This window comes from Drosophila navojoa, chromosome 2, assembly GCF_054131105.1.
Source record: "Drosophila navojoa isolate 15081-1374.11 chromosome 2, UAZ_NAV_1.0, whole genome shotgun sequence".
Classification (NCBI taxonomy): domain Eukaryota; kingdom Metazoa; phylum Arthropoda; class Insecta; order Diptera; family Drosophilidae; genus Drosophila; species Drosophila navojoa.
Window position 1 is genome coordinate 3,476,039 of NC_142890.1, and position 23,892 is coordinate 3,499,930.

At 37.8% G+C, this 23,892-nt stretch overlaps 2 protein-coding genes across 3 annotated transcripts; one reads left to right on the forward strand and one right to left on the reverse strand.

Annotated features, from left to right (window-relative positions):
- The first annotated feature begins 4,852 nt into the window (after nucleotides 1–4,852).
- Cpr97Ea (cuticular protein 97Ea) lies at nucleotides 4,853–9,956 on the forward strand. Its single transcript, XM_018105705.3, has 4 exons — nucleotides 4,853–5,176; nucleotides 7,861–8,021; nucleotides 8,705–8,978; nucleotides 9,045–9,956. Exons 1-4 carry the CDS (start codon nucleotides 5,168–5,170, stop codon nucleotides 9,663–9,665), a joined length of 1,065 nt encoding a protein of 354 aa, XP_017961194.1. The 5' UTR covers nucleotides 4,853–5,167; the 3' UTR covers nucleotides 9,666–9,956.
- A 617-nt stretch (nucleotides 9,957–10,573) lies between these two features.
- LOC108654358 (uncharacterized) lies at nucleotides 10,574–20,663 on the reverse strand. 2 transcript variants are annotated; one of them, XM_089265539.1, is made up of 5 exons: nucleotides 19,950–20,663; nucleotides 15,475–15,777; nucleotides 15,032–15,419; nucleotides 14,363–14,575; nucleotides 10,574–12,097 (listed from the first exon to the last, which is right to left on the reverse strand). In XM_089265539.1, the coding sequence occupies exons 1-5, from the start codon at nucleotides 19,953–19,955 to the stop codon at nucleotides 11,301–11,303; spliced, it is 1,707 nt and encodes a 568-aa protein (XP_089121665.1). In that variant the 5' UTR covers nucleotides 19,956–20,663; the 3' UTR covers nucleotides 10,574–11,300. The 2 variants fall into 2 exon arrangements, with proteins under 2 accessions (XP_089121665.1, XP_089121664.1); XM_089265538.1 differs by having other exon boundaries at nucleotides 10,574–12,106; nucleotides 19,950–20,394.
- Between the last annotated feature and the right edge of the window lie 3,229 nt (nucleotides 20,664–23,892).

Consider the following 23,892-nt stretch of genomic DNA (forward strand, 5'->3'; position numbering starts at 1 on the left):
ATGTATATTGGTAATGAGGTATATTACGTATCTATGTTAGTTACCGTTAAGGACTGTTCTGAGCGATTATTTTTATAAAGCCATACAAAATACATATAATATATTTAAATTCATGTAGATTAATAATATTATAAATGAAACTATAATAGAAAGAAAAAAAATATATATATGTATAATATATAATAATATAATATTATATATATATATATATATATATATATTTTTTTTTTTTTTTCTAAATTTTGTAAGTTTGCGTTTTGATAAAGTAAATCTTATCAATCAAAATATACTAAAAATTACTGAATGGCTTTATGGTAAACAAATATTTTTTGGCTGCTGTTCCAAAAAGTTCCATGAATGTTAGATATTAGTCTTAGTCATTTCAACACCATATTCTTTTTTCTTATTTTATGCAAAAAAAAAAAAAAAAAAAAAAAAAAGAAACATATTTTTGATTAGATATACTAGGATATAGTATATGATTTACGTAGATATATATATAGAAGATGATATCTATATATAGATATATATATATATAATATATATATATATATATTATATATATATATATATTTTATATATATATATATGAGAATTTATATAAATATCAAAAGTATCAATAGCTTTTATTTTATACAACAGTATTATTTTAGTATTTAATAAATATATATTTTTAATTAATGCTGGTAATTTTATTCTATAAGATTAAGCTAACAGTTTTTTGTGTTAAGCAAAAATTGATTAATTGCATAATAATATATAATTTATGTAAATGGTGACTAATTCAGAATTTATTTTTTCGTATCATCTTGCTCCACTGTGCATTGTATGGGTCATACTTGAAATGTTTTGCTGGCAACAACACGAAGAACCAAATGCTAGTTGACTGCACCTATTAAATGCACACACAACCCGTCATATGCTACGGACACACACACACACGCGCAAATACACACACACTATAGCACTTTTTATGGCAATGGAATTATTTTTGCACAGCATTTATATAATTTTGTCGAGCAAAATGTTGCTGTTGCTGTTGTAGTTGTAGTTGTATTTGTAGTTGCGGCTGTCGGTGCTGCCATGAAAGTGAAACTTGTCTGGGCGCTGTCAGGGCGTTGCCATGCCTCAAGAATTTCCTGCACAGCATTGAGTGGTATTTCAGTTTGTTATTTATTCTTATTTTTGCTTCTTATTCGTATTATGAGCACAGATTCTGGACAGCTCAAACCGGCGGCAGCTCAAACCGGCGGCAGCAACAGCAGCTGGTAAACGTGAGTGCAAGGCGAACGGGCGTAATAAGGCTTGAACTCTGTGGAAAAGCTTAACATGAAATACATTAAATAGGGGCTTATATTTTGCTGCAATAATACGAATGTTTAGCGAATATTTATTTAAAAGTATTTTCCATTTGAGCGTTACATTAACTAGAGGATTAAAATGCAATCAGCAATAATTTTTGCATAATGAACAGAATTAAACAGAAATTTGCTAAATGTTTGTAATAATAAATTATGAATAAAATTTCGTTTATAAACCTATGATTTAGCTGAAACTTTTTCATTATTTTTAATTCGATTTTAATAAAATTATATAATCAAATAAATTTTCAATTTAAAGTTTTCACTTAGGATTTTAATTAAATTATCTAAAAATTTTTACAAAATTTCAGTCAATTGCTCCAAGAATCTAAGAGACTTCAAGTCTCCTGACTCGAAGTTGTCGTATAAATAGAATTCCAATGACTCTTCTGCATGTTAATGGCAAATAATTACCTGTTTATGCTTCAAAGTTTACCCACACACACATATATAACTGTAATTACGTCTGCGTATCCGTTATAGCATGCTCACATACGTATCTTATGGAATTCGAACGACCTTCAAACGTGCGTAGACATGCGTCCAAGTTCAGGTGCAAATGCCGAGCTTGAGACTACCTAGCTCCATCCCTGTTCCACTCACATAGAGATCTGGCATGGCTGACCACAAAACCAGTCCTGAGGCCTGGCTTTCAAAAGTAAAACTTAATACGCACAGTATCAGAATAATTGAGGCAACAACTGCGTCATGGGTCAGACTCGAGAGTTGTTGTTGTTGTTGTTGTTTTTTTCCTTCTTTTTCTTGTGGTTTAGTTTCCTAGTCCATTGGGCGTTGCAATCCCGCCAACAAGTTTAACTAACCCAAGGCATGATATAGCTATATATTACACACGCACACACACACACATACATACACATATGTATCTTGTGGCTGCAACAATAACGGTGACTCGCTCTGTCATTACAAGTAATGCCAACGCAACGACAAGGCCATGCCCAATGTCTATGTGTGTGTGTGTGTGTGTGTGTGTTACCTGCACATTTGCTTGTGCTGAGCAGCTTTCAATTCTGTTAGCTATTCGGTCTGGACTTTGCAAATAACTTGTCTTTGCTCTGCGTCCCCTTCAAGTCAACTTTGCGCTTATTAACATGCAATATAATGCGACAGAGGCAAAGGTAACGGTAATGCTCGCATTAAGCATACGCACAGTTGCCAAACAACAGACCGGAGACGCCCAATCAATTTGTGGGCGATTAATGAGGCAATCTACTATAGGAAGCGATATGCTAGCTGAGCATAAATTAATAATAACACGTTTAGCTGTAGACTTTACTCAGGTGTGGAGCAGATTGCAATCGTTAATTTATTGATCAAATTGAATTTGAGATGTGGGAGCCTTAAAAAGTATTAAACATTTATTGAAATTTACTGAGCGTGTGCATAAGTTAGAGGAAAAGTATTTTTACCTTAAGTCAACAATAAATTTAAAGGTATATAATTTTTTTTTAACGATCCTAGAATCTTGAGCATAAGAAAAAGAAGAACTCATTACAAATATTTAAATTTAGATAACCTTGAGCAAATTCGCAAAAATGTAATTCCAAATCGGAATTTATTTAAATTTATATTTATTTAAATTTAAATTTTGATATAATCAATCATATATTTTGTTTTATTTTACACGTACAAAATCTGTTAGGCGAACTCATTTAAAATCCAATTGGAATACTTTAACTTAATTGGCTTAATTAGCTTCTATTAAAATCACATTAAATTGACTTTACCATCGTATAAACAAATACACACTAAGCTAATTACTATTTATAGCTAACTGGTTTTACGACAACTCCAGCTTCAGCTCCAACTCCCATTTATGCTAATGATTGATACTTTTTCAATTGCTCAACGTGAGCTATATTTATGGCATTATGTACTCCACTTAACTAGAAATCATTTCATATTGTTCGCTCGTTCCCAAACTCATTCACCCAATTTTTTTTTTTTCCATTTTACCCATTCATTAGCTGTGCCGCCTGTCGATTTGGTTAATTTTTCACATTTCTGTTGATTAATTGTATCAAAATTTATTTTGTTTTTGTTTCGGGTGTGTTTTTATAGCGTGTGAGTTTAAGTTTTTTGTTGGAGAGGTGTTTGGAATTGTTTGTGAAGGCAATGTATAAAAATTGTTGGCTATGTGAACTCGTGTGATAGGCTTTAGAGCGTTTTGATAAATTATATTAAAAATGAGGCCTAAAAATGTAGCTCTTAAATGATACTAATAATAATAACCCAAATATTTACACTTAGGTTGAAAAATATGGTTCCATATGAAAATATGGAACATGTTTTAATAAAATTTATCCTAATATAATTTGGTTTTCATAATATATAATATATATTTTCATAATATATATTTTTTTAATTTTTATTTTTTTTATTTAATTTCATTTATTAATTTTTTTTTTGTTACCTAAGTATAATAGCTGCTGACTGCTTAAAAAATTTTAATTAAATATATTTTATTGCTTTATTGTTTGTTAATGGCTTAACAGTGTTAGTAATGTAAGTATCACCTTAATCTTTCCCAGAAATTAAAATTCCAGTTCCAATTCTGCATTGCTAAAATGTATACGCCTAGTTCAATGAAATGTTGCCTTTATCTCAATTTTTTCTATTCAATCTCCTCTCTTCCTCCTCCTTTTATCACACTCTCTCTTTGTTTGGCTCTCGCCTCTGGCTGAGTCACTCTGTATCAGTCTCTCTCTGTCTAGGGCCCTCTCTTATACTCTCACTCTCTAGATTATGCCCTATGTTTGTAAATATAAAATTAAAATATTTAAAATACTTACGTAGATGGACTCGAATACAAATATAGATATAGATATCTTACAGCGAAATTAAATATTAAATAACTATATTAGTTATAGTTAAATAACCCATAGAGCGCACTAAATATACCACGAAATATTTTGCTAAGCTTACGACAAAAACTGCAAACCTGACTTGACAAAGCTTTTCTGTATACAGGCTAAGCTTAAGCACATTAAAAAGCTTAGGTAGAACTATTCAATTACATTAGTGAATTCATATTCTTAAGATTTCAAATTAAATAACTTATCATATAATCAACATTATTTACAATCATAGATCAGCTTAAGCATAACTGATATAAAACACAAAACTCAAGCAATGCCCATTGCACCGTCAACCACTTCTTGGCCTTTCCTGTTATATGCTTATGCAGTGTCTGTGGTGGCGCAGAAAAAGCTCTCTGAAAAGCACAGAGAGAACCGCGCAAGAGTCAAACTTGCCCAAGCAGCTCGCTGACTGTTTGAGTGTATAAGTGTATGTGTGTGTGCATGTGTGTTTGTGTGAGTGAGTGAGCTGTTGTTGCTATTATAGTTGGTGTCTGTCCTTTTGAGCATGCGCCGCCGACTCGTTGGTGAAGTTGGTGGCTTTTGTTGGTGTTGGCTGGCGATTGGGTACGGAAAAGGTTTTCCTCGCAGCCCGAAGCGCGGTATATAAAGCGAAATACAACAACTTGGGCGGCTCAGTTGCTGTCGGTCTCAAGCAAATGTTGGCGCACCGCTTAACGTGAATAATCTGAAATAGCAGAAAAAAAGAAATAAATAACAAACAAAAATTTATATATCAGAAATCAAAAACTCAACCAAACTTCAAGTTACAGTCCCGGTTCATTAGATCAATTGAAAGTGATTTTTTGTGGTGCCATTGTTGTTGTTGCTGTTGCTGCTGCTGCTTTTGGGGCTGGGTCTTGTGGCAGCGAAGGTCTTTTGCAATTAAAGCCGTTAAGCGATACGAAATAGCTGTGATCCAAGCTGAAAATGAAAGTGGTAGGTTCCAGAGAATGTTGTGCAAATACTAGCAGCAGGCACTGTGCTGCTGCCCAGCTGCCCAGCTGCACCATGCTCGATGCTTGACAAAAGGTTAAAGTTGAGTTTGAATGCGTGACAGCTCAGGCCAGAGCGGGCCAATCAAATGCATTTGTCTGTCTAACTAGTTACGTCATACTCTCTATGTGTATGTGTGTGTGTGTGTGTGTGTGTGTACAAATATCGCATAATTTGCTATGCAAATTGAGTCAAACCGTTAATTTTGCCCCGCTAACCAGATATTGGAGCAATTGCTCGATTTTGTGCACCCAATTTGGTAACTGGATTTTCGATTTCGATTTTCTATGCACGCTCAAAGTGGTATTTGAAGAGTGTATTGGTTTTAGACAATACTCGTAGAATTTGGTATTCGCTATTTCGATTCTATACCCGCTAGAAATATTTGATTACTGCTGATGTCAGCAACTAGACAACTAGACATTCATATACATATACATACATATAGCATATTCATACTTTTCTATAACCTATATACCCATTCTATGCACTTTGCTACAATATAAATCTATACATAATATAATTTCTTAAAGTTCTTCACGCTGTCAACTTCAAGCGAGCATTGTCTAGTCGAGTGGACTTGACTGCTTGCTATTTTGTAGTTTAACACATAATTTATGAGATGTCGACGATGAGTGTCTCGTAATTGCCTGGCATTCTATTGAGAAAAAAATATAGTTGCAGGAACTTTGGTGTAGAAAAAGTTGCGCTAACAAGCGCACTGCCAGCCCCCGCCTCCTCTGTGCTGGAGCGCAAATATCAAAGGCAACTTCGAATGCAGTTCACACGCTGCGATTGGATGCCAGCTTTTTCGGTCAGTTGCTGTCGAAAGAGAAAAACTAAAAAAAAAAAAAACAGAATTGGCATCAACTGAAACGTGGTCCGCAGTAGCCGCTGCTGTTGCTGCTGCTGCACTATGTAGAGCCCAGTCCCCCTTTGTCCATGGTCCGTGTCCCATGTCGATGCCAGAGGCAACTTGGCCAACTGAGCGCCAAGGCTGTGGCATGTGGAGTTGCAGTGAAAGGTTTTACCAGACACAAACGCGTGGACTACTCCAATTGGGAATTCGGTATAGAGCATAGAATGGACCATGTGCTATGCAATACCTTGTTAAGGACCAAACAAGCATTGAACCCATCAGCCGTTGGGCGCATTTGCCTGGCCATTGCACTAATTTCGTTAGCCAGCATAAGAGCCACAACCTGTGCGAATTTCGTTCGGCTAAATCTGTTGCTCACAATAGTGGACGGAGTAGTTGACTTGAGATACCCTAGAAATTTATTTATAAAAGACCTTATCAAATTTGTATGAGATCTGACCATAGCAATTTTTCACGATTGAGCGTAATATTATTGCTACGCCTATTTAAAAATGGTATGATGACTACATTGCTCTTCATGTTTATACTCTAATAGAGGAGTTTCGAGTATTCTTGACAATTATTACTACGAGCTCTTTCAAAATTTCATATTTATAGGGTAAGCTGGCAGCTTAAACTAGATGTTAAGGAAGAACTCTTTCTAAGAAACTTCTACAATCTGAAGTCAAAGCTTCGGAAATCAACTTAAAGATATTTTCTGATTGATTACATTTCTCCAGGGTATTTTATTAATCAGCATTAGACTGTGTAGAGTAATAATTCAATGGTATAGTTTATCGTCTTCACCGACACCTCATGTATATTATATATACTTTTGCTTATCGTTACATAAGAACTCATTACCTCATATATACCCAAGTTCAACAACTTGTTCTATTACAGGGTATTCGAACAGCACAAAATCGCAGTCAAGCGTTCGGTTCGCTTGTCAAGCTGTCGACCGGCTGCCAAGAGCTCAGCCATTGCACCCTCTAGACCCGCTTCCTCCTACTCGCCCCCCACCCCTCACCCACTTCTTTTTCCCGTCCCTAGCTCCAACGGTTGTAATTTCTTCAGCATTTGCATGGCTGAGATGCATCTGTGAGATACTTGTGCAACATATCTGAGATTGGCATGTGTGGGAAAATTTCTTTTGCATCTTCTACATGGCGCATCGAGTGGAATTCCCGCAGTGGCAAATAATTTTTATGTGCACTCGAATTCATGCAATCAAATGAGCAATGCGAGTTGTAATCGAAGAAAAAGAAAAGAAAAAACAAATGAAATGAAATGAAAATACACGAATGTATTCATTGGTTTTTCATTACATTTCACCTGTGGATATTCAATTAATTGTCGGCCCGGCCATCGCGTGTCGTTTGGGCTTTATGCAACACGTCTGCCTGTCTTGGCTTGGCTTGGCTCGGGTTAGCTTGGCTTGGCTTATGCCATGCCGCCGTATCTACTTGCTGCCATCGGTTCCTGCTTGGCATTGAGGGTGTCCCAGCCACAATGACAAGCGTTCCGATGCGAGCAAAACATTATTATGTATACATAAATGTATATGTGTACATATATACTTATTTGTATATGCAAAAAGTGAAAGGTAGCCTGACTTAAGACTTTTGTAGCTATCATATTCTTTGCCGCCTTTGCACTGTCAAGGTGTACGGGCTACGGCTATGTGCAGTGATATCTGCTTTGTCTGGCAATTAGCAAACTGGTTTTAAATTGCTCTCTCGCATTTTGTTGTTAATCGTTTCTGTAGCTACAACGTTTACTGTTAATCGGCTGCCTGATTGGCAGTCTGGTCAGCGCCCAGGACTATCAGGATTATCAGCCGAGTGCGCCGAGAGCGGCGCCACACAGACTACACGCACAGGAGGAGGCGCGACCCACGCCAGTGCCCATTCTCAAGCAGATCAACAAGTAAGTTCTACATATATGGAAGAATGATTGACTGATTGAGTAAGAGTGTGATTGAGAGATTTCCTTATGTTATACGATATATATAGTTAGATATAAAATAAACTTGGATTGATTAGCTGACTGTAATATAAACGATTGAAAATCTGAATAGCTGACTGATGATGTATTGATAAAATGTTTGCTAAGGTTATATATGTATATAGCTCAGAGGTAGACGAACTGACTGATTGATTGTAGTAAATGATTGGCAATTCTTTTTTCGATTAAAAAACTTAATGCTTGATCGATGAATCGAGAAATTGATTGATCTGTAGAGAAAGTGATTGATGGACTTATTGATTAGCCTACTGACGGATTAATTGAAAGGAGATTTATAAGTTTTGTACATCATTGATTGACAGTTTAAAGACTTGCTAAACTTTACTACGAACATGATAACAGATTGATGAAATGCATAAACTAAACGGATGATTGATTGAATGTTAATTTGATATCAATCAATCATATACTAATAATTGATTGATTATTTATTTGACATCAATTAATCCTATATAAAATCAACCTGTCTGAATAATAAATAAAAGATGGATTGATTATAAGTATACCTAAAATAGTTAAATTAAAAAAAATTTATTTTTCCTATATCAATCAAATTAATGTACAATACTATCTAACTTTGTCAGGCACAATGAGGATGGCTCATATACGTACGGCTATGAGGGTGCCGATGGCTCCTTCAAGATCGAAACGAAACTGGCCACGGGCGAGGTGAAGGGCAAGTATGGCTATGTGGATGCCGATGGCAAGGTGCGCGTCGTGGAATACGGCGCCAATAAGTACGGTTTCCAGCCCTCAGGCGAGGGCATTACGGTAGCGCCACCCACGCTGGTCGACGAGTCCACCAAGGAGGAGCCCGACTACGATGAGGAGCCCGTGCAGCGACCACAGCGGCCCTACGTAAGTCCATGTCATCAGCATCAATCAACCAATTAGGTTCATCTTCACATTGTTTGCTTTCCGCAGCGCGTGCAGCGCCCGCAGCAGCAGCAGCATCAGCCACGCCCACAGCCAGCACCACGCCCGCAGCCGCAACCGCAGCCACAGTATGTGCAGTACGAAGAGGAAGAGCCGGAGCCACAGCGCCGCGTTCAATATGCACCGCAACCACAGTCGCCCTCAGTTGGTCCAGCTCCGCCACGCCTTCAGGTGCCCGGCGCCCAGCGCACCACAGACGTGCTCTACTCGCCGCTCCAGCGTCCCGCTCGCCCCGAGCCCGATTACACACAGTCGCAGAGCTTCGGCGAGGGTCCCTCCAATGTGCGCGTCTCCCGACCCGTCTATGCCCTGCCGCCCGCCTCGCCGGCGCCCAGCAGCGCACGTGCCCAGGGCTTCCTGGCACCCGCATCTGGCGGCCGGCCACTGCTCGAGCCGGTGCGCTTCGGACCCAGCCAGGGCCCCAGTGCCCAGCCCGTGCAGCAGCCCCAACCCCAGCCCCAGCCACAGCCACAGCGCAGCTACCAGCCGCAGGCCCAGGGACGTGTGGGCGGTGGCGGCGGAAGTCTTCTGGATCAGCTGGCACGCGATTATGCCTTGCCCCAGGGCAATGCACAGCCGTTGCATGACATCACCTTTGGCTACTACTAGAAGTGGACTGAGGATTTCGTATTCGGGGTAGTGAGGCGGCGCATCAGCCGCTACTTTGAGTCAGGTGCATACAATGATTATTTGAGTAGTAATCCCCATCCCCAGACCCACCACATAGCTGTTCCCAATACTCTACGCCTGCCTTCACATTTCTGTTCCAACTGTACGCCAGTGTTTCCTTGCTTCTAGATCGTAGAGTCTTCTTCTTAATCTATAAATGTATTTTCCAATCATGAGATTTTATGCTCAAAGTTTTTTATAATAAATTAAAAGAAGGAAATTAACAAAAAATTGTATTTAATTGTTAGGGAGTGTTTGCGACTTCTTTTTGGGCTCAAATGGTTCAGAAATCCAGTTTTATAAAGGTGTTTTTTTTTTAACATATAAAATCTTATGTCTTGCATTTCTAATATTCACAAAACTTTTACTTATACGAAGTTGAAGCAAATAAATAATACTTAATTGTTTGTCATACAAATTATTTAATTTTTAAAAATAAAAAATCATTTTTTCAACAACATTTTTAAATTACAAAATAAATATAATATCATAAATAAATCCATATATCCATTATTCATATAAATAAATGAAAATGTAGGAGGAAAATTAAAAATAAAATACGAAATGCCAATAAATGTATTTTTTTTAGTATTTTTCTCAGATAAAAAACTGCGCATAATTTTTGGATTTAAATAAAATATGAAATGAAAATTATTGAGAAATTTAAAGTGCAAGCTTGAAAATTAAAAAAAAACATAATTTGAATCATAAATAAATATATATGTACAACACAATTTATATATGAATATAATAATTATATATTTATATATTGTATTTTCTGAAACAAACAATTTATGTATGTAGCATACTTTTAGGCGCCACTAATAAAGTGAAAAACTCCGTGTGTGTCGTGTATATAGTTCAACGGTTATTTATTTGTTTAACATATATATATATATTTTAATATTTTAAATACTTAAGAATACGATAGATAATTTCGATGAACTCGTAGCCAAAGAGAGTAGTTTGTGTAGGAGTTGTGAAACGTCTACAGCTCGAGATGAAGTGGGTGGAAAGAGCATTTTGCTAAGAACTAACATAGAGTCGAAAGTGCTGTTAAATTGAATGGGCGTGGTCCAGAGTTAACGCCCAGGGCAGGCTGAGGGCTGGAAGAGCTGGTTCCGCTACGCATCGACTACTGCAGGTAGACTGTAAAGAGAGCGTCAGGTGAGATGTGTTTTGCTAGAGTTGAATAGCTGCGATAGCCAGCATCCAGGTGGTTTATGGGTGGGCAGATTTCAGGAAGGAGTGGGTGCTGTGGTAAATGGCAGTGTTGGTGGTGCAGTGGTGTTGGGATTTACATGAAAGCAGTGCAAATTGAGTGTGCCACAGATGCGCATGCCGTGTGCTTTGGTTTCAAACTCGTTTATTGCTTTAGAAGCTGCGAGTTTCACATAAATATACATATACACATATCTATATATATGTATGTTTGTATATATAGATATATGCATGTCGACTACATTGATGTAGATAACATGAATAAATTAGGTTAAGACGAAACTATCGATAAATGCTGCATATGACTTAGTGATCTATATAGCTATAGTGTGTAGAGCGGGTACACGCCTATGCCTACACCTCCAGCAGGCGATTGAACATGAGTGGATCCTGTATATCGTAGTCCTGCGCCCGGGACAAGGCCGGTCGCCGGGCGGCCACATGGCGTCGCACTTTGTAGCCACCGCTGTAGGCAGGCCTGGGCGGCGGCGGTGCACTGTACGTGTATTTGGTTTTCTGCACCACTGGCGGCAAATACTGGAAGGGAGCCACCTGCTTGTGCACCTGCTTCTCAATGGAGTAGGTGACGGGCGCGTTGCTATTGCTGGCGTTGGGGCCCTTGCGCTTGGCCACCTCCAGGGCGGCGATGATAGGCGACAGATCTTTGAGCGCATTGCTCTTGCTCGCATGATAATTGTCCACTTTGTACTCGTTGTTGCTGGGCGCTGGCGCTGGCGGTGGCGGTGGTCCAGCGGCTGCCGGCGTATAATCGTAGCCCTCATTCGGATGCTTCTGTATGTACGCCTCCTCCGCTGTCTGCGGCCGCTTGGCCATTTGGTGGTAAATGTCGGCGGGTCCCTGACTGGTAGGGCCATAGGCCGCCGTTATGGACTCTGTGTGGGAGAGAGACTCCAATGGGCCCAGATTATTGGGTAGCGGCACACCATAACTGTTGTACAGATCGGCCTGCTCCACATTGGAGCCATCGGATCCGCTATTCGTGTTCAGCGCCACCGTCTTGGATGCCGTGTATTCCGTCTTGCCATTGGGCAGCATGCTCAAAATCTCCTGCAGCTGCAGCGCTGCTCTGCGCGCCTCCTCGTCCGAGAGCTTCTTGTGGCGTCCATAGATGTTGAAGTCGTCTGTGCCGGCTGTGGTCACTGCAGCCAGTGTAATGATGAGTGTGTGTTGGTGTGTATGTGTGTGTGTGTGTGTGTTGGTTTGTTGTGTATGCAATGAGTGAGATTTTATTAGATTTACCAATTAAATATTTGCTTTGCGTTTTCTATTTACATTTTGAATGTGTGTGATTGTGTGAGAGAGTGTGAGAGTATGTGTGTGAGTGTGTCTGTGTGAGTATTATGAGTTTGTGGTTGGGTTTTTTACAGACGACGTTGATGCTTGTTTATTATGAATATTATTATGATTTGTATTTTAATTTTTATACAATATTATAATGTATTTAATGGATATATATTATTATGATTTGATTTTTCATTTTTATACATTATTAGTATTTCATTAGTTGTTGATGAAATAATGCAGTATATAATAGTTGAATATTACAGAGTGAATATCTGTGAATATCTATGGTTATAGTTATATAAAATTGGTCTGAGATTCGTATTTATAATCGAAAATCTCCTTGGGTTAAGTTTGCTTTGATTTTGCTTAGAAGCTATCTTAGTTTATAATTTGATGTATTTGGTTGTATAATTTTTTTTATAACTTATATCAACAATATATAGACACTGAATGATATAAGCTATATTTAATATAACCCATTTAGCCAAATTTTATCGTTATCAACTATACTATATTGAGATATAGAAGGAATAGAACAGTCAATATAATACACAAGAAGATATGAATAAACGATTCAGTTGCTGCTTGCGTTAAATAGAGTATTAAATTTTCGATTATACAGAATATACATACTTACAGTTATATATCTTCTTTCAAATTAGTTCAAATATTATGCTAGTACGTAATATATAATTCCATACACATATACACACAAAGCTCTATAAATATTTACTTATGAAACATATTGAGTTATTAAATATTTATTATTCTCGTTTCAGGGTTTTCTGGGCTAGACCACGGTAGTCGCATTTTGGCCATTAAATAATTAAATATGTACAAAATATTAAGTATGCGACATGTGGACGCTTTTAATGTCTTTTGGAATGTCGTTTGAGTGCTAAGTGTTGGACATACTATACACACACACACACACACGCAAATATGAATATACATATACCAAACATACCAAACTAACACTTGTTAATCATTATTATTGTCATTATTATGTACATAAAAAACAATAAACGTTGCACAATGCGCCATTTAAATTTTGTAAGACGCGCTCGAAACTGAAAGTTAGAGCCAAATAGAAGTGTGTCATCGATTTGGGCACGTTGTGGCACATACGGGTTAAGGTGTGGTGCCGTATAGCGCAGCGGATATATGTACATATACATATACACGTGAGGGACAGAGAGAGAGAGAGAGAGAGTGTGTAGAGTTAATCTGAGCTGGCTTGAATTAAGTATATAAATTCAACTAAAATTAAGTGAAATGTATTATTAAATAAAAAACTAATAAATAAAAAATGTTTGAATTAATTTTGGGCTTGATTTGAATTTTTGTTTTTGTAATCAACAAAGTGAGAAAATTAAAAAAAAATTTTTTTGCTCGCAGTGTATTATGATTCATTCAAATTTTATGTTAATTCATTGCTTATGATAAGTTTTCAGCTTGAATTAAAACTTTGAAACAAAACAAAAAACTTACACTTGAAAAAAAAATGTTTGCGCTGTACTTAAAAAAATAAATATTTTTGGAATGTGAATTTTGCTTGAACAAAAAAGAAATCCAACAAAAAAATATAGTTTTTTTTTGTAGTGTAGATTATATACAAGTGTTTTCAGATTCCATTCAAGACCAGCTTGAAAAAAGCTAACGAAAGCTAAAACAATATTTCTATACAATTTACTATTAATTTAAAATTAAATATAGTAAATAAATCTTCTAAAATTAATTTCTATAAAATTTACATAAATGATGATCGTGTGCTTAGTTATTTTTGCAGTGTAGTGGAGTGTGATTTGTAAAACAGTTGTGTCAGACAAATTATGAGCAAGCGGATGCTTTCACTTTTCATCTGTTTGGGTATGCGCGGAAGTGAGACCTCGTTAGGAGGAGGCGGCTGATGCGGTGCGGGTGGTGCGGGTGGTGGTTAGCAAATACAGGTAGCAGCTGGACAACGCCTGCTCATTGTTGTTATTATTATTGGTGTTAATATGGATTGTGAACGGGTTACTCGGCGGATTAGTGAAACAGGATTAGTAAATATTTACAGAGTATGTACAGCGGTTGTATGGGGCAGCCGTTGGCTGGTCTAGACTACGCACCATCTTGTCCATAGGCGGAGGGCAGATAGTTGCTCTGCGGTGCCTCGAAGGCCGCGTGGCCAATGGTGAACGGCGCACCGGCGCTGCCACCGCCGCCCCCATAGTTGGAGCCGCCCGGCGGCAGATACTGATGTGTGGCGCTGCTAAAGGTTGGCGGCTTCGATGGTGGACCGTAGTTGGAGTGACCCGTTGGTATCTCGTATGTGGTTATGGCTGCAACGAGAAGCAGAAGTGTGTGTGTGCGTGTGTGTGTGTGTGTGTGTTCGAGTGAGTCAAAACAAACCGAAATAGGCTAAAGCATGCGAGACACGGCCAAAACGGGTTCGAGCCGTAGCGAAACGAAAGTGAAAATGGAAATGAAAATGAAAATGGAAATGGAAATGCTGCAACGGGGTCAACGAACGGCACGAATTGCCTCTTCCTCGGCGCGATCCGCCGCCGCTTGTTAAACATTTTCAATGTTGGGTTATGCCAGCGATTTAATTATAGTATAGATGCTTATACATAGAGATATGTACATGTGGTTCAACAGCCGTTGCACTGGACAATAAATGCGTATGCGAGTTACGTAACGACCTTAGCGGATAGTTAACGCTCGAGTTGCGTTCGGAGGCGCGTCTCAGAAGACAAGAAAATTGATGTTTTGCAGCAGCTCGCGGGCATACTCACTCTCATGATGGATCACGGGACCTGGCGCCGATGAGGAGTGCTTGTTGCCGCTGCTGCTGCTGCCGCTGCTGCCGCCGGAGGAGGCGCCCGACAGCGAGCTCAGCTTGGCAAATGGATGGATGAACCCGCTGCCGCCGCCGCTCGAGTGGCTCGTGGCGTACGTGTGCGAGTTGATGTGCGCCGAGTTGATGATGGACTTGCCCACGTCGGTGACCTTGTCACCGGAAGCGGCCACCAGATTGCCACCAGCGCTCAACGCATAGCCGCTGCCCTTGATCAGCTGACCCTTGAGAGCGGTAACGCCACCGGTAATGGCCTTGACGGCCTGGAAGATGGTGTTCAGCACGGACTTCTTGAACGACCACGGATCATAGTCCACCGAGTTGCCCTAGAGAGAAGATTAGTTAGAGCATTCCAACTGCTTGAGTTGCTGCTTGACTCACATGCACCACCACGTCATGATGATGGGTTTCTCCACCGCCGCCGCCGCTGCTGCTGCCTGAGCTGCCCGAGGCTATGGAAGCAGAGGCACCGCCAATGCTGCTCAGCAGGCCGGACTTCAGGTGCGCCACATAGTCGAAGCTGCCGGAGCGTTTGGCTATCTGTGAGTCCTTCACGCTCTCGCCCTGCTCATTGTCCAGATCGATGTCCTCCAGCGACAACGATTTGTCCGCCGCTGTGCTGCTTGTGGCGGGATAGGCGTGGCCGAGCAGAGGCAGCAGCAGGCAGAGGCACAAGCAATACAGCTGCAAAAAGTGGGAGAGCACAGAGTGAGTGATATGAGTGACAGCTTGCATAATCAGTCAAAGTTAATTTAGTTTTTTATTAGCGCTGAATTCAATTGCCGAAATGTCATCTGTGTTGCATCATCGTTGCAGACATGGCATGTGGCATGTACCATGTAGCAGGTGGCATGTGGCATGTTTCAGCCATGCATTCAGTTGTCAACACACACACACACACACGCACACAGAAACGCAAAGTAAGTGAAGTTTCAAGTATTTGTTGCGGTCACAGCTGAGCGCATTTCTCTAGGAGATGAGGCAGGAGACGGCAGCAGACGCAGGAGACGGCAGCAGACGTCTGCTCTGTGCGCGCTCAGCGTTTTACAACAGTTTCATGCGCCATCAAGCAAATCGATTAGACTATCAGAATGGTTTCATTTGCCTAAATGCTAAATGCTTAGCCACTGAATACGTTAATTATAGACTGCATCCAGTTGATGTCCAATTGAACAGAACATATGATAATTGCCTAATGACTTCATTTCCATGGCAATTGCCATAACTCTTGACTCACAGACCAACACGAATTGCGTAAGTTTAACTAAACCAGTTGTTAACTGAGGCGATTCACCGTCTAAACTGCACAATTAATTATATTAAATAGCTTGAAAAGAATCTTAAACACAGTTAATTGCATTTTAATCACTTCAAAGTAATATATTATACATTGAATTGGGGCAAGTTATATATTTATTATATGTTCTGCTCACAATATTTAAGGATATCGTATTCAAAAATATTGAAATTCTTCTCAAATTTTACAGGAATTTTTATTTATTGTAATATTCCAATATAATCTGAATCAAATATTTTTGAAGTATTTAAAATTAAACAATTTATTTTTATTTATATAAAACAATAAAATAATATCATTATATGGACAGTCGTTCTATCATATATCTGTTCAATTTATTATAATATTTTGATAAAACATAGAATATTCAAAAATATACAATTTTGAGACTATTGAGAAATACTGAAAGTGTTTTCGAAAATTCTGTAAGTGCTGCAAAATATTGAAAACCTTCCGCATTCTTTTAATATTTGTAAATATATTAAATAATATACATAATATACAAGTATAATTTATGAAAAAATTTATATTTTTGAAAATATGAAAAATTATAAAACAGAAGTGATTATTGGTGAATACAAATATATTGAATAATTTAAATAATAAAATTACTTCATATATACTTTTATGCAAAATTATTTAATATATTCTATTATAAAAAAATTACTTTAAAATATTGCAAATATTATTATTAAACAAAATGTGGAGAAATATTACAAAAATTCTAAATTCTTCGCTGTATTTAAAATAATTAAAAATCAAAAATTAGTCTACAATATTAAATATATTTCCATGTATTCTGTATTTACCCTTTTGAAAATTGAATATTGGCTATGGCTTCATTTGGGCTAGATTTGCAAGAAGTGTGAGAGGTCACTATCGAAATATTAATCTCAGATCTGATTGCCCTCTACAAATGTTGAACTACTTTCGTCTGCTTCAAGTGGAAGCAGCAAATAAATAGTGAATGAATGCATTCATATAGGTTTATATACAGATGAATATCAATAATTATTCACATGTATCAACACTGATTCCAATCACATTTTATGAATATATATAACATCTGATGTCTTTGACTTTTGATCTAATTTAAATGAGGTGAGTTGTGCAATAAATTGCAATCAAATGATTAACAATCAGTAAACGTTTGAAAAGATAAACTCTTAAAACGAATTTGGGTCGCGTAACACTTGAGAAATTTTGGACAATTAGTGGTCAATATTGGGTTATTGATATCTGTATATATGTCATATATACATATGAATGGTTTATTTTGACAAATGCCTTCTCATTTTTTACTCCACTTTTGGTTTGCCCTTGCGGAACCGCCCTCAAAAATGTGAAAGAAAAAACCCCACATTGAAAATGATATTTTTAGTGTTTCTTGAATGCAGGCCCTGCCTAAAGGCTGGTGATTTGTGAAGTCCAAATGTAGGTTTGGGCCTAATTGCTTTAGCCTTTAGTAATTGGCAATACCATTTGCATACAAACGCACAAATTAAATTGTTTCATTCTCTATAGATGGCCCAGACCAGGGTCTGCAGCTCGAATTTAATTTTTTAATATTTTTATTTCCGATTGCGTTTGCAACGATTCAAATTGCTATTTCGTTGTTGCAATGTTTATTAATATTATTTTTTTCTGTTTTCTGTTGTATTTAATTGCATTTATAACAGCCATTGTTGTATATGAGACGTAGCGTAATTAATTAATAAAATTCCAATTTGTTTCATAACGCTAATCGCACTGGGTTAATGATATTTTCTTTTTTCTGTTTTTGATTTGATTCGGTAGTATATTCGATTCGTTTAATGGCATATTGAACTCTAATGTTGGCCAAGTGATTGGCCTCTCTTGACTTATTTTGGCAAAGAGAGCATTCGTATACTGTTTACGTCTACGTATGAGTGTGTTAAACAAGTCTTTTCGAGCGTCTCGAAGAGAGTGAAAGTGTTGCCGGCTTTGGTTTCAGCTGCTACTGCTGCCACCCCTCCTTCTGCTGCTTCATCGCTTTGTTTGTTGTTGCTTTTTCTTGGGCGTAATTCAATTTGCATGTTGCTCAATTGTTAACAAAATAAAGAAATAATCATATTTTGTTTATATGCGTGCGCTGTCGGCACGTAGTCTTCGTTTTTCAATTAGTAATTGCGGTAGGTTCAGTAGAGATACTCTGACTCTGACGTTTTGAGTGATGTAAGTCCTAAGTCTTCACGTTCTCTTTGTGAATTAGGTAATATTTGTTGTTAATTCGGAATCTATATATTACTCTATACTATATTGTTTTATTCTAGATAGTATGTTGCCATGTTTAGCAATAGCTGTGTATGAATATATCGATCTTCTTTTGCTCTTTCTTGTCTATGGAACTATCGATCTTGGCTGCTATAAAAGTGGTATAGTTTAAAGCATTCATAAATATGTATCAATATTTAGATTATATATGGCTTCAAATGATGATAGCCTCTGAATTTTTATGAAATCGATTGATTGATTGATTAATTTCCCAATGTAGTTATAAATGCATATCAGGCATGCTCTAAGATTTATAGTTACGTCATTTCTAATATGAATTTATCAATTCCATCTCATCCCATTTCTTAATATATAAAGCAATATGAAACATATACTAAAAATAAAATTATTTTCATCACAGAATCAGTAATTAATTTTTGCTTAGATAACACAATAAGTGATATAGGAGATCTTCTAGTTAAAGATTTTACAATAATTAAATTTACAAATATAAAACTTTAAAGTTTTTTAATGAATGTTATGAATAAGTTTGAAATTTCATTGAAGTATATTTGGCTTGTTATCTACATGTGTATATTGTCATATATTTTTATATAAATAGAGTATGAGCTATTCAGCAGGCCTTTGCCTTTGTCTAGATTTCGGCTTATGCTTTGTTTATATGTGGAGTAATGCTCTCATTAATTGTTTTAACATGTGGTCTGCTGACGTTTTGCTTTGCTGCGATATTCGCAACACTTTTAGGCTCCAAAATTTCTACACGATTTTCGAAAGCCGCAATAATGACGACAGCAGTAACAAAAGCAACAACAACAACAACAACAGCAACAAGAAAGAGACTAGACAACATCTGACATAATAATTATGCATGACATTTTACCTTCACACTCATTCAACTGGGCCGATGGGCTGACAGACACACACAAACACACACACACACTCACACACATGACATAATATGAAGAGTTGAACTCTTGAGTGAATTCATTTATTATAGATATTTATGAGAGAGTATGTATATGTGTGTATATTCGATCCAAATGCTGTTCATGCATCAACGACCCATCGAGCAGCTGCCTCAAGTGCAACGGCTCTGGCTTTCTTACATAATCTAACTTTTATCTTCTATCTTTTGGATGCCTTTTACCGTATTTGTTTAGCTAATGAAACAGTAGCTGAAGCTTGGGCGAGGAACAAGTTTTTGGCTGCACTTGAACTTGTTTCTGCCTTGAAACATCTTTGTGGAGATGTTGCATAAAATTGCCCCAATTTTGGTTATTTGGCGCGCCGCACTTTCACTTACCTTCATCTTCTGTGTGTGTGTGGGATTGTTGCCGTTGTTGTCAGTGTATTTGCACGTCGGCTTCGGGCTGTGTAGCTGTTGATTAGCGTTCGCTGCTAATCGCTGGCTGTCTAGAGACAACTTTCCTTGCTTGAGCACTTGCAATTTGATTTTGTCGAATCTTTTTCGCTTTTGTTTTACATATATCTTATTTTTGATATTTTGACTCTTTGTAGTCACAATTTACACGCACACATAGACAAACATGGACACAAACACATGCACTGATTTCACTGTAACGCGCGCGCGTCGACTTTCGCTCGGCGCTTGAGTATCTGTGAAACAGAGGGGCGCGGTAGGGCGGTCTTTGTATTGTTGTCTTTATTGGCTTATCGGAGGTGGCTCCTCGGCGACGACTGCGTTCGAACTGTAGTCCAAAATCTGGCTGTGCGGCTCTTTTAAAGAAAATTCACTGAGAGCGCCTCGCACTCGATGTTGGCATTGCTGCTCTTAGTGGCCAGGCGAAGAGTCGTCGGCGTCGTCATCGTTTACTATTGTCGCTCTGTTGAAAAATTACGAGGCATTACTTTAACTCAGTTTTTGCCTTTTTTTTTTTGGCATCTCTCAGTTTTGGCCTCAGTTGAGGGGCAGTTGTTGGGTTCAATGCGTTTGCTGTTGCTGTTGTCGTTGTTGGTGTTGCTTGCATCAGCAATGTGCACCCGGCTGCTTAAATTGGCGGCATGAATGTGTTTAATTGCAACCATTTGGCCATTTGATTTGCTACGGCTCAGTTTGTTGTTTTTTCTTCACTTTCATGGCACGGCCAAAACGAATGACTTAGGCAACGAACTTGAAGTGGTTTGCACAATTTGTTCGACAAGCAGAACTGCACAGCATGCGAATAAGACTCATTAGAGCAACTGGCTAAGCGACTGCATTAATTTAATTGATATTTGGTATTGATCTGCTGGTTTACTATATATTTATTACTGTCGAATTTTCTCGATTTTTATTTTTTTTATTTTTGTAAGGAAAATATTTGAAATTATTTTATTTAGTTTTCATTGAACTTTGTAAAATATGAACTATTTTTGAATAGCCATTGAGTAAAGCAAAGGAGATTATGAGGAGCTTAGTTTGGCCTGATAGGGCGTATTTCAATTCTTAAGCTAGAACAAGGAGCACTTAGCCGTATGCATGTCTTCAATTATCTGTTCAGCTGTCTGTGTTGACTCTCTCTGTTCGCCTGTCTGTCTGCCTATCTATTTGTCTGTCTTTTCATCTGTCCTTACGTTTCCTTATGTTGCGGCTAATGCTCACCCCTCTGGATGGAAATTCTATCGATTTCTCTGTTTTTTTCTTCCTCTCCATGAATCATGTAAGCTACAGCGGCTAAATTTCAAAAATATATTTTTAATATATATTCTTGTATAACTTTTGCATCAGAATACTAATAAATTTATTTAACTAATATTTTAAAAATTTATAATACAACTTAAAAGTTAATGAAAAGCATGAACATATTATTTTCATTTTTTTTTAAATTTATTCATTACAATACAATAGTATTTAATATTATTTTCATAAATTGTCTATCATCTTTAGTTTTTGCAATATTATTTTTAGGGTTTGAGGGTTTTATCATTTTTTTCAGGAATTTTCTATAAATTTCAAGTATATAGGAACAAATTTATTAATATAAATAATTATTATAAATAATTAAAAAATAATTATTTAAACTGTTATAATCAAATTGATTTAGTGCTTTATAAATGTATATCAAATAAAATTATAATAGAATATCTATAAATTAAATTAATATTGTGCACTTATATATATAATTAAAAATATAATTATTATTAATATATTCGTTATCTCTCTAAGTAAATATATAATTAGAGTAATTTTTAATAATATTTATTTCTTTCGCTTTGATTTACACCTTGATTCATAAAATTTCTAGCCTCAATTAATGCAATCCCTGAACTAAATCTACGTACTTACAGAAAAAATTTAGTTAAGATATTAATGTGGCAGACAATTGTGGCAACAGCCTTGAACCGTGTCGCACATATTAGAAATAGCCTCCAGAGATCAGAGTGCGCGACTCGGCGCTCAGTTCAGGGCACAATTATCTAATAGCTCGGCTAATTGTTTTATCTTACGCGCAGTTCACTGCCGCTGAGCCAAAAGGCGGTGTCAAGGGGGCAGCAACAAAGTCAGACCGAACTGCATGGAAATACCTCGTCGAGTGGCAAGATGTGCCCCGCGACCCGCAGGCCAAGTGACACGAACTGCTCTCATTTTTGGGCTGCCCGGCAGACAGTTTGTGCTTGCGCTTGTGCTGTCAGTTGCAAAAGTTATGCAGCCAACGAGGGCAAACGTTGGCAATGACTGGGCCCAAAAGGTGGCACAATAGCTGCGGCGGCGGCAGCGGCGGCTACTGTCATTGTCCTACGCAGCGCACTGCTGGCTGCACAATTAACAAACAAACTGCAGTCAAATTGCGGCGGCTGCTGCTGCTGCTTCTGCTGGTCGCCCTCCTGCGCCGGCGCCTGCGCCTGCCCCTACCCTGGTCAGCTGTGTGGAAGGCGGTTATCTAACCGAAAAAGTGAAATGGGCGCCGACAACTGCGAAATGAAAAAACATGGAAAAACTTGGCCGAAAAACACAATATGTATGCACTCGTAGTTAACAAACTGTAAATTTACTGAAAATGCAGTGGAAAACGAAGCCAAAACAAATAAAAATCAAAACACAATAACGAGTTGATGAAACGAATGGCTAGACTAGCAGATACCCTGTGAGTATATGGCATATGTTTATACTTGGCGAGTACTTGAAGAGAGATGTAAGAGATAGAGAGTGGACCATCGAATGAAGCTGGAGTGGAGTGGAGACTCAATTGACATGAACGATATATAAACAGGGACGATAGTCAGGGATTTTACAGAAGAAAGTAAAAGCGAAGGAAGCTATCATAAAAATTTAAAAGGAGAGATATCAAAAAACTCAAGCTGAAGGGGGAACCTAGTGAATCGTGAAGAGAAGAAGAAAGAAAAAGCGGTGAAGAGAAGCTTGAAGAGAGAACCCAGTGAGAAGCGAAACGCTACGCCTATAGCATAAAAAGAAACAAAAATCAGGATATACTAGAGAAGAACGAAGAGAGATAAGGAAATCAAGGAACGGATAGATTGGACAGTCAAATCAGACAGACGAGATTATACTGTGTGGAGTGGAGTGGGAAGAGTCGAGAAGATATAAATTAAAAGAGCAAAGAAATAAGCTAAGATATATATGTATACGATAGTAGAGAGAAGATAAGAGAGCGAGGAGATATCAAAGAAAAGAGAAAAAGGGAGAAAAGAAGGCGAGTAGAGAAGATAGGGGTGGAAGATGAAGAATAAATACAGAAAAAAGAAGATAGAAGATAAATTTGAAGACAAGCTGAAATAAAGAAAGCATAACAAAACAAAAGAGAAGAGAGAATTACTGAAAGCCAAATAAAATCCTTGCTCAGCCGACTCTCTCTTGATGTCTCTAATAAACAAGCCTCCATACACCCACACCAAACTAATACACTCTTAGTCAACTATTTCTACAGGGCATACAAAAGGTCTTTCATGCATTAAACGTTGCAGTTGGCACATAATCGCGCAGTGACTGTGAACTGAACCCAAGCCGAGAAGCTGCAACTGGCTTGCTGGCCAGGCACAAGTCACAGCTAATCCCGCAGCCAAAGGTCCCAAGAGGTTTAATTTGAAATTTTTCAAAACTATTTCATATTTATTTATGTATGCACATGTATACACATTTTATGCTTCCCCCTCGCACACATGCAACATCAACAATTTGTCAGTTCAATTGTTTTATATTGTGCTGCTTATCGACTTGTCAACGACTCATGCAACCTGTGCAGAGTTTCCGAGCGTCGCGTCCAGTCGAGACGTTGGTTCCCACTAAT

Excerpts from the sequence above, each read along its gene's own strand:
- Cpr97Ea (XM_018105705.3), top strand. Across the intron at positions 8,022-8,704 it reads ATTCTCAAGCAGATCAACAA|GCACAATGAGGATGGCTCAT; the intron begins GTAAGTTCTACA and ends TAACTTTGTCAG. Across the intron at positions 8,979-9,044 it reads AGCGACCACAGCGGCCCTAC|CGCGTGCAGCGCCCGCAGCA; the intron begins GTAAGTCCATGT and ends TGCTTTCCGCAG.
- LOC108654358 (XM_089265538.1), bottom strand. Across the intron at positions 15,420-15,474 it reads ATCATGACGTGGTGGTGCAT|GGCAACTCGGTGGACTATGA; the intron begins GTGAGTCAAGCA and ends TCTTCTCTCTAG. Across the intron at positions 12,107-14,362 it reads CTCCGCCTATGGACAAGATG|TGACCACAGCCGGCACAGAC; the intron begins GTGCGTAGTCTA and ends CACTGGCTGCAG.